Genomic DNA, 11303 nt, shown 5'->3' with positions numbered 1-11303 from the left:
ATCTCACATGAGCCCCGGGCTCCCGTCCAATAAAATGGTGTGAATCGTATAGTCCCTGACGACCAAAAACACACGTGTGGCTGGATTGTACGTCTACTTCCCAAATGATCCCTGATCACGTCCACACAATAAGGGCTCATTAGACCCATGGCCATAACAAAAGGGTAGTGCACTCCCAAATAGGTAGGTCCCTGACCATACCGACGAGTCATCATAGGGTCGGTCCCTGACTGCCCTCCGACTAATCCAAACTCATCATTATTAACTATGGTGAATTATGATAGACATTATTAATTAATAATTATTAATTAATAATTTAAATTAATAAGTAATACTCCCGAGCACACTTTTAATTTAAAACAAAACCCTAAAGACCCAACTAGTGGGAGTACAGAAATTCTGGACACGCTCTAATATTATATATAAATCCCTGTAACATTTTTGAGTCAAACCTTTAATAATTTTTCCGTACTCTCCATTAATTGTTTTTTTTTCCAAGTTTTAATTTGGTTAAATTATCTAAACAGTATCTAAAAAACAGGATTTCATCACAATTGATTTCAATATGCTTACACAGAGTAATATAGAATTTCCTGTAATTTTGAAATATGATCACTATTTTTCTTTCCTAATTTAATTAAATCAAGATCACTTAAGAGAAAATAATTAAAAATAATATTGAATCTCTATGGACACAACAGTGAACCCAAAATAACAGATTTAGAAAGTGACATGGAAACCCAGTTAAAAACGCATATGGGTCTCTCTCTCTCTCATTCACTTGTCCCTTGACTGCGAGTGGTTACACAAACCCACTACATCACCATCATCCGAATATGATTCCCAATATGCTATTAGCAATTAATTATGGAAATCTATACTTACATCTAATCTAACCCACTAGCAGGCCCACAAGAAGTTACTGGAGTCATTCTAAATAAAATTACTTATATAAGAGGTCTAACATGCATATATACGTACATAAATATTCATATATATATATATATATATATATATATTTGCACCTTCACAGTACTCCAACAAAGTTAACAGAGCAGGTTCACGCCTCTAAATTCCATGATATGCTTCCACAAATCTCCTTAGTTCTTCAACCATATATGCCACATATATTATATCACATATATACCAATAAATCATAACAGGAACCCATCTATAATAATCATTGAAATTCTTTGAATGGAAACTGTACATTGCATTATGTAAAACTTTAAATTCAACTTACCAATAATAACATGCCTAGACTAAACCATCCTAACTAAATCCTTGATTTTGAGTTCTACGATCAAACTTAATTTAATTATTTAGAACAAATAATTTCTTTTATTGGAACCTAATAATTTAAGAAAACAAGTGCACAGTTGTACTAGTATAATCCTAACTTTAAGAATAATATTTCTACAATTTATTTAAAATACACAAATTAGATTTTTTTAAGATTTATCATAATCAAGTTTCAAATATATATAAAAATACAATGCAAGATTAACTTGCCTCAAATATCGTTTCACCTTCCTTTTCAGACTCGACTATTAAAATATAATTTCTCCTTCTTCTCTAAGCAATTTCTCAGTCACCGTCTACCTTCTGGCTACCACAGACGTCAACTTTAAATATCACTCTCAATATCTCACGCTTCCCTCTTCTTTTCTTTCTTTTTTTTATTTTTTTGTTTTACAAATAATATCTCTATAGAACTGATACGGCATGAGTTATAAAAGATAATTATAACTGTGGTTGAGATAGTTTAGGATTCCTTTTTGAAATTTAAATTTTAAAAACTCTAATATCTTTAATTTAACATTCAAATAATAAATAATAGATAATATAATATAATATACGAAATTTAAGGGTTTTACATTCTACCCACCTAAAAAGAAATTTCGTCCTCGAAATTTGCATACCTTATTCGAAGAGTTGTGGGTACTTTTCCTTCATTTCTGACTCTAGCTCCCAAGTAGCCTCTCTCTCGTCCTGGTGATTCCACTGCACCTTCACCAAAGGTATCTCTCCCCGCCTCAACTGTTTCACCATACTGTCAACAACACGAACAGGCATCTCAACATAGGTTGCATTAGGACGAATCTGGACATCTGTGCAGTCAATGGCCTGAGTTTCATCCCTCAAGCACCTCCTCAACATGGAGACATGGAAAACATCATGAACAGTAGATAGTCTAGGTGGTAAAGCTAATCTATACGCCACCTTCCCAATCCTCTATGTGATCTCAAAAGGTCCAATGAATCGAGGAGCTAACTTCCCTTTCTTCCTGCCAAATCTCGTAACCCCCTTCATTGGTGATACTTTCAAGAACACCAAGTCACCCATACTAAACTCAAAAGCACGACGGCGTCGATCTGCATAGCTCTTCTGTCGACTCTGAGCTGTGCGAAGTCGATCTCGAATGATGGCAACCTTCTCCGTAGTCTCTTGCACCAACTCTGGCCCCAAAAAACTACCATCACCAACCTCAGCCCAACATACAGGTGAACGACAAGGTCTACCATAAAGTGCCTCATATGGTGCCATGCCGATACTAGCCTGATAGCTATTATTATAAGCGAACTCAACCAATGGAATGTGATCCTCCCAACTGCCCCGAAAATCTAGCACACAAGCACGAAGCATATCCTCCAACACCTGAATGACCCTCTCGGACTGGCCATCGGTCTGAGGATTAAAAGCAGTACTCAAACTCAAAGGAGTACCAAAAGCTGCTTGGAAACTACTCCAAAATCGAGATGAAAAACGAGGATCACGATCTGAGACAATAGACACCGGCACTCCATGAAGCTTAACTATGTCTCTAATGTAGATCTTACACAATTCCTTTACAGTATCAGTAGCTCGAATAGGTAGAAAATGAGCTGATTTAGTCAATCGGTCCACTATCACCCACACTGTATCATGGTTATGTATCGACCTCGGTAACCCCACAACAAAATCCATCGTCACATGTTCCCATTTCCACTCAGGCACAGGCAAAGGCTGTAATAGTCCTGCTGGTCTCTGGTGCTCAGCTTTCACTCGCTGACAAGTGAGACATCTAGATACAAACTCTGTCACATCACGTTTCATGCCTTCCAACCAGAACTGCCTCTTAAGATCATGATACATCTTAGTGCCACCTGGGTGCACTGTGTACCTAGAGTGATGTGCCTCCTCTAAAATCTCTCTCTTGAGATCTGCTAAGTCTGGAACACATAGCCTACCTCGAAATCTCATACCACCATCAGCTCTATACGCCCAGTCAACATTACCTTCAGCATTAACAAACTCAACTGCTTTGGTCTGTAACCTGTCATCCTGAGTCTGAAAATGAATGATCCGGCTGATTAAAGTAGGTTGTACAGTCAAACTACAAAGAATAGCCCCTGTACTCTGAGAACTCGGCATGATAGAAAACTCTGCCAATGCCTCTAACATCATCTACTCCTGAATCATCATAAAGGCAACTAATCCTCTCGGTTTCTGACTCAAGGCATCTGCTACCACATTCACCTTTCCAGGATGATATTGAAGAGTCATTAAAATCCTTCATCTTCTCCATCCACCTCCGTTGCCTCATATTCAACTCCTTCTGAGTGTAGAGGTATTTGAGGCTCTTGTGATCAGAGAATAACTCAAATTCCTCGCCATACAAATAATGCCTCCACACCTTCAATGCAAGAATCACTGCTGCCAACTCCAAATCATGTGTAGGGTAATTCTGCTCATGTGGCTTAAGCTACCTAGAGGCATACACTACTACCTTATCATCTTGCATCAAAACACAGCCAAGACCCTGAAGTGATGCATCTGTGTAGATCACAAATCTCTCACCATTAACAGGAATGGTAAAAACTGGTGCCAAAGTCAATCTCGTCTTCAGCTCCTCAAATGCCTGCTCACAGCGGTGATCCCAAACAAATTTCACATCCTTCCGAGTCAAACGGGTCAAAGGTGCAGCAATCTTGGAGAAACCCTCAATGAAGCGCCTATAGTATCCTGCCAGTCCCAAAAAGCTATGAATCTCAGTGACAGTAGTAGGCCGTTTCCAACTCATCACAGCCTCCACCTTGGCAGAATCTACTGAAACTCCATCCTTAGAGATCACATGCCCCAAAAACTAAATCTGCTCCTGCCAAAAGTCACACTTCTCAAACTTAGCATAAAGCTGATGCTCACGCAAAGTCTGAAGTGTAATGCTCAAGTGTCTCTCATGCTCCTCTTTAGTCTTGGAATATATCAGGATGTCATCAACAAATATCATAACAAATTGATCCAAGTAAGGTCGAAACACTCTGTTCATCAAATCCATAAAAGCTGCCGGAGCGTTAGTCAACCCAAAAGGCATGACTAAGAACTCATAGAGGCCATAACGAGTCCTGAAGGCAGTCTTATGAATATCATCCTCCCTAATCCTCAGCTGATGGTACCCAGTCCTCAAGTCAATCTTAGAAAACAACTGCGCCCCTCTGAGTTGATCAAAAAAATCATTAATGCGTGGCAATGGGTACTTATTCTTAATAATGACCCTATTCAGCGCACGATAGTCAACACATAAGCGGAGTGACCCATCCTTCTTCTTGACAAATAAAACAGGTGCTCCCCAAGGTGATGTGCTAGGTCGAATAAACCCCCGATCTTGCAACTCTTGAGTCTGTTTCTTCAACTCACTCAATTCAACTGGTGCCATTCTGTAGGGTGCCCTAGAGATAGGTGAAATACCAGGAGTGAGGTCAATGCAGAAATCCACTGCCCTCCTAGGAGGCAAACCCGGAATATCCCGAAACACATCTGCATACTCTGACACTGTAGGCAACTGCTCTATAGTCACGCATTGCTCAACCACCTCGATGTGGGCCAGAAATCCCATAGTCATGGTGCCCTCAGACTCCCCACACTTATATCGAGAAGGAAACTATCCCGGAACTGAGAATACAATAATCCTCTCATGGCAGTCCAACTGAGCATGATATCTAGCCAACCAATCCATACCCAGTATAGCATCAAATTCTCTCATACGTAATACTATTAAATCAATAGGATACTCCAACTCCCCAATTGTAACAGGGCAAGCACGACATATTCTATCAAGTGTCGTCGCGCTCTCGAGTGGGGTTGTAATAGATAAGGCATTACTTATATGTCCAGTTTCTAATCCCAGCGTATTCACAAATGATAGTGCAATAAAAGAATATGAAGAACCTGAATCAAATAGTACTCTAGCTATACTGCCATAAATAGTAAGTGTACCTTCCACTGCTGGTGGTGCACGATCCTGTCTCCCATCTGGAACAACTGCATAAACCCTTGCACCTCCTTGTTGCTGTGGTGCCTGACCTTTCTGCTGGTTATTCTTGTGAGGCTTGGGACAATTACGAGCCAAATGTCCTTGCTCACGACAATTGTAGCAATGCCCGCTGAACTGATATGGCTGTGCATCATGAGGTGTGGCTGGTACTAAAGCGGTGGATTGCTCACCTTCACCAACTCTCTACCGTTTCCCTGCTCGCCAATCTTGTCTACCTCTCTGCCAAGACTGACCTTGCCAGTTTCTCTGAGTCTGCTGCTGCTGACCCCCCTGATTCTGTTGAGAGCTACTCTGATTCTGTTGAGTGCTGCTAGCCCCCTTACCTTTGTGTTCTGCCCTACGCTCCTTCTGTTTCTGAAAGGCAATGTTATTATTCTCCTCTACTGCCATAGCACATTCTACCACTCTAGCATAAGTGTCAAAACGATGACCCACCACAAACTTCTTCACATAAGAGACCAATCCTCGCTCAAACTTTCTAACCTTGTGTAACTCATTCGCAACAATGTGAGGAACGAATCGGGATAGCTCTGTAAACTTCATCTCGTACTCACAAACTGACATCTCATTATTTTGTTCCAGCTGCGTGAACTCTGTTGCCTTCTTCTCCTTCACTGATTGTGAAAAGTATTTGTCATTGAACTGAGTTTTAAAATCATCCCAGGTCATAGTTGTAATGTCTACAACCATCTTGGTCTCTGACTGCCACCACTGGCGCGCCTCACCAGATAAAAGAAATGCACCAATCTTCCTTTTCTGCACCTCAGTACAGTCCATCATCTCAAAATACTTTTCCATATCTTCAATCCACTTCTCAGCATCAAGTGGATCGGTAGCTCTAGCAAATTCAACAGCCCCCAATTTGCAGATATCTCTGATAAATCCAATCATAGGATTCGGCACATGAGGTGCATCCTCCAACTGAACATCGTCATGGTTAACACCACCACGACCAACACCTCCCAGACCTCTGCCTCTAGCAGGTCGTCCTCTGCCTCTTCCAGCTCCTGACATCCTATTTTCAGTAAAGAATGTCAATGATAAGTCTCACAAGTAATTTATACTTAAACTGGAGCATGGCAAGAGAGCAATAATTTGTATAAGTATATGCTCCTATTCTTAGCCAGGTGATTCTTAACCTAGGCTCTGATACCAAACTGTCACGCCCCAAAATCCTAAATACATGAACTCTTATCTCATATTAAGATTTGACATGACTTTCCTTATACAACCACAACTTTACAATAAAAATAATTAAATAAAGAAGTGGATGAAAACCACCCTGTAATTTATTAAATCGATACAACCATAATATCAAACAACCTTGTCAAAAATAATCCATGATAACTGGACAAAATGAGCTAACTCTCAAAAAAAATATCGTCATTCTTATTACAATGCGAAAATTGAACTAAACCAAAGAATGCGACAAACAATCCAAAATCCATCACCATCATGTAATCCCATCACGTTCCTACTCAATGTGTACCTGAAATGTGATAATGGGGTGAGCTCACAAGCTCAGCAATAAATGCTAAACACAATCATCGTTCAGCAAATTAACCTTACCTTATATTCCTGTATATATAAGCAACTCAAATAAGTTCATTATTCAAATGTGTATAACCCAGTTAATTATAAACTTAATAAATAACCATCTTTTATTTTTAATAAATCGGCATATCTCACATGAGCCCCGGGCTCCCGTCCAATAAAATGGTGTGAATCGTATAGTCCCTGACTACCAAAAACACACGTGTGGCTGGATTGTACGTCTACTTCCCAGATGATCCCTGATCACGTCCACACAATAAGGGCTCATTAGACCCATGGCCATAACAAAAGGGTAGTGCACTTCCAAATAGGTAGGTCCCTGACCATACCCACGAGTCATCATAGGGTCGGTCCCTGACTGCCCTCCGACTAATCCAAACTCATCATTATTAACTATGGTGAATTATGATAGACATTATTAATTAATAATTTAAATTAATAAGCAATACTCCCGAACACACTTTTAATTTAAAACAAAACCCTAAAGACCCAACTAGTGGGAGTACAGAAATTCTGGACACGCTCTAATATTATATATAAATCCCTGTAAGATTTTTGAGTCAAACCTTTAATAATTTTTCCGTACTCTCCATTAATTGTTTTTTTTTCCAAGTTTTAATTTGGTTAAATTATCTAAACAGTATCTAAAAAACAGGATTTCATCACAATTGATTTCAATATGCTTACACAGAGTAATATAGAATTTCCTGTAATTTTGAAATATGATCACTATTTTTCTTTCCTAATTTAATTAAATTAAGATCACTTAAAAGAAAATAATTAAAAATAATATTGAATCTCTATGGACACAACAGTGAACCCAAAATAACAGATTTAGAAAATGACATGGAAACCCAGTTAAAAACGCATATGGGTCTCTCTCTCTCTCATTCACTTGTCCCTTGACTGCGAGTGGTTACACAAACCCACTACATCACCATCATCCGAATATGATTCCCGATATGCTATTAGCAATTAATTATGGAAATCTATAGTTACATCTAATCTAACCCACTAGCAGGCCCACAAGAAGTTACTGGAGTCATTCTAAATAAAATTACTTATATAAGAGGTCTAACATGCATATATACGTACATATATATATATATATATATATATATATATATATATATATATATATATATATATTTGCACCTTCATAGTACTCCAACAAAGTTAACAGAGCAGGTTCACGCCTCTAAATTCCATGATATGCTTCCACAAATCTCCTTAGTTCTTCAACCATATATGCCACATATATTATATCACATATATACCAATAGATCATAACAGGAACCCATCTATAATAATCATTGAAATCCTTTGAATGGAAACTGTACATTGCATTATGTAAAACTTTAAATTCAACTTACCAATAATAACATGCCTAGACTAAACCATCCTAACTAAATCCTTGATTTTGAGTTCTACGATCAAACTTAATTTAATTATTTAGAACAAATAATTTCTTTTATTGGAACCTAATAATTTAAGAAAACAAGTGCACAGTTGTACTAGTATAATCCTAACTTTAAGAATAATATTTCTACAATTTATTTAAAACACACAAATTAGATTTTTTTAAGATTTATCATAATCAAGTTTCAAATATATATAAAAATACAATGCAAGATTAACTTGCCTCAAGTATTGTTTTACCTTCCTTTTCAAACTCGACTATTGAAATATAATTTCTCCTTCTTCTCTAGGCAATTTCTCAGTCACCGTCTACCTTCTGGCTACCACAGACGTCAACTTTAAATATCACTCTCAATATCTCACGCTTCCCTCTTCTTTTCTTTCTTTTTTTTTTTTTTTGTTTTACAAATAATATCTCTATAGAACTGATACGGCATGAGTTATAAAAGATAATTATAACTGTGGTTGAGATAGTTTAGGATTCCTTTTTGAAATTTAAATTTTAAAAACTCTAATATCTTTAATTTAACATTCAAATAATAAATAATAGATAATAAAATATAATATACGAAATTTAAGGGTTTTACATTTCTACAAAGCTTATCAATTCTAGGGTTGATAAGCTTCAATGGTGGAGTCTTACGAAAGCTCCTCCAACTTCGTTAAGGGCATGGAACAATAAGCAATTTAGAGAGAGAACCAAGCCAGAGATGAGGACAGATGTGACAGCGTGTGCGCGTGTGAGAGAGAGAGAGGAGGGAAGGAGGGGGAGAATCTGGAGGGAGGCCTTGCAGCCACAAAGAGAGGATTTAGTGAGAGAAATAATAATATTCCGAATAATGATGATATCAAACAATGGTTACTAAGCCTTGGGTTATGCCTTGTTTTCACTTGAGGGTTGATTGAGGCTTGGAGAGATTTTTCAATTGGGGCTCTCGTACAGAATGCTTGGAGGGACAAGCCTCTCTGTATTTGTAGAATGTGATTGGGTTAAAACTTTAGGGTTAAGTGCAAAGATAGTGCAAAACAGTCCCTGTGTGATATAAAACTTTCATATACTATCAATTTGGTGCAATTACCTCATATTCGTATAAAAAGACATTAATACCCTCTTTAATATAAATTTCAGGTTAAGTGCAAAAAAACCTCAAATATATAGGGTTTGTGCAGAAATAGTCCTTACTTTTTAAAAATGTGCATTTCAGTCCATAAAATTAAAAAAAAAAAAGTGCAAATATTTTTGGTCAAAATTGACATAAAATAAATTCAAAAAAACTATTTCCTTTTTTTTTTTTTTTTTCCTTGTCCTATGTACTTTTTCTTGTATATCATGAAATGTATCAAAATAATAGAAAATGTTGTGGATCTTACCGGAAAAAAAAAAAAAAAAAAAAAAAAAAAAAAGAAGAAGAAAATGTTGTGGAACACTCTCACTCTCTCTTTCTTGCTCTGGCCACCATTGAATATTTCTCTCTCTCTCTCTCTCTCTCTCTCTCTCTCTCTTGCTTTGACCATCATTGAAGCCTTTTTTTTTTTTTTTTTTTTTTTTTTGGCCTTTTACTTTTTTTTTTTTGATAAATAAAATAAATGAGAAAAATATACAAATATAAATGGGGCATAAGAGGAAACAAAAAATAAAAGAGGCCCAGAGCCATTCGGGCCAAAGCAATAGACCAGTCCAAAAAGAAAAGGCCATAAGAGGAAACAAAAAATAGATAGAAAAATGTGAAGTCCAAATATGACCTTAAATTCAAAAAATAACTAATTGAACAAAAAAAAGAGGCATGATTAGTAAGTTTGTCATATATATATATATATATACATATTTGAAAACTACACTAACCTTTGTCCCTTCCTCTCCCTCCATCATCTCTACCGCCATCATGACTTTTAAAGCCGTCGCTACCTCTGAGGCCTTCGGGACTTCTTCCTCCTCCGAAGTCCCTTCCTCCTCTTCCTCCATCACCATGACGTACAAATCATCAACCAAATACAAAAGAAAAAAAGGGAAAAAAAGAATAAATTATCTAAAATGGTAGTTTTACATTGCCTAATTTTTTAAATATTATTTCATTTATAGTAGAGAGGGTGTTAATATCTTTTTATGTGAACAAGGGGGTAATTGCACCAAACTGATAATATAGGAGGGTTTTGTACCACACAGGGATTGTTTTGCACTATATCGATAGTGGAAGGAGGTTTTTTGCACTTAACTCAAGGGTAAAATAGGGTTTTTGAATTTATTTTATGTCAATTTTGACCAAAAAGTGGTAAGAGGGACTTATTTGCACCTATTTTAAATTTTATGGACTGAAATGCACATTTTCAAAAGTAGTAGAGACTACATCTGTACAAATCCTATATATCAGGGTTTTTTTTTTTTGCACTTAACCCTAAACTTTAAAATCCAAATTTATTTTGGATGGAATTTGGACAAATATTTTCATACATGAGAAACCCAAAAAACCTAAAGAACTACAAATATAAGAATAGTTTATAAATTTTATATTTAAAATAAATTATTTATAGTATCATCAATCATGAATTCATCACATGAGATTATATTATTTCTATAAGATCATATTACACATAGTTTGGTTAATTTTTATCACACGATTTAGACAGGTGAACATAACATTTTTATTTTCTCTTAATGTTTATTTGTTAGTAAGTTATTAAAATTTGAGATGATCCTAGAAACCCAAAAAAACTTATGAAACCTGTGAGGTATGGCGCAGGTTGAGACGCGGTGAGTTTCACGAGACTTGGGCTTGGCACAGACTAAGGTGTTAGAACATAGGGTTTGGTGTGGACTTGGCCCTATAAAATCAATCATCTCCGAATCACTACAAATGCTAGGCCGAAACGGCAGCTGACCTCCATATAGGGAATAAGCTCAAGTGGGTTTTTTTCCAAAAATTCGAAGAGACAGCGAGGGGGTTTGGGGGTGGTGTTGTGGCAAAGGAAGAGAGTTTGATTGCTCTTTTTCATAATTTTGAACTTTAGCACGGCAAGT

General features: G+C 36.9%; 1 protein-coding gene across 1 annotated transcript; it reads right to left on the bottom strand.

Moving 5' to 3' along the window:
- Positions 1 to 4921: 4921 nt before the first annotated feature.
- Positions 4922 to 10256, bottom strand: LOC132281311 (uncharacterized). Its single transcript, XM_059783026.1, has 4 exons — positions 10131 to 10256; positions 6879 to 6892; positions 5548 to 6329; positions 4922 to 5457 (listed from the first exon to the last, which is right to left on the bottom strand). Exons 1-4 carry the CDS (start codon positions 10254 to 10256, stop codon positions 4922 to 4924), a joined length of 1458 nt encoding a protein of 485 aa, XP_059639009.1.
- Positions 10257 to 11303: the final 1047 nt, after the last annotated feature.

Source organism: Cornus florida, unplaced genomic scaffold (genome assembly GCF_030987335.1).
Source record: "Cornus florida cultivar Cherokee Brave unplaced genomic scaffold, ASM3098733v1 CherokeeBrave_3.0.0_Hap2_Chr11, whole genome shotgun sequence".
NCBI classification, from domain to species: domain Eukaryota; kingdom Viridiplantae; phylum Streptophyta; class Magnoliopsida; order Cornales; family Cornaceae; genus Cornus; species Cornus florida.
Note: the sequence above shows the minus strand (reverse complement) of the source record. Positions and strands in the feature narration are given on the sequence as shown.

Coding starts and splice junctions, on each gene's coding strand:
- LOC132281311 (XM_059783026.1), bottom strand. CDS start 10,256: ATGGTGATGGAGGAAGAGGAGGAAGGGACTTCGGAGGAGGAAGAAGTC. Junction 5,458..5,547: donor GACTCAGAGAAACTGGCAAG/GTCAGTCTTGGC, acceptor CTTTAGTACCAG/CCACACCTCATGATGCACAG.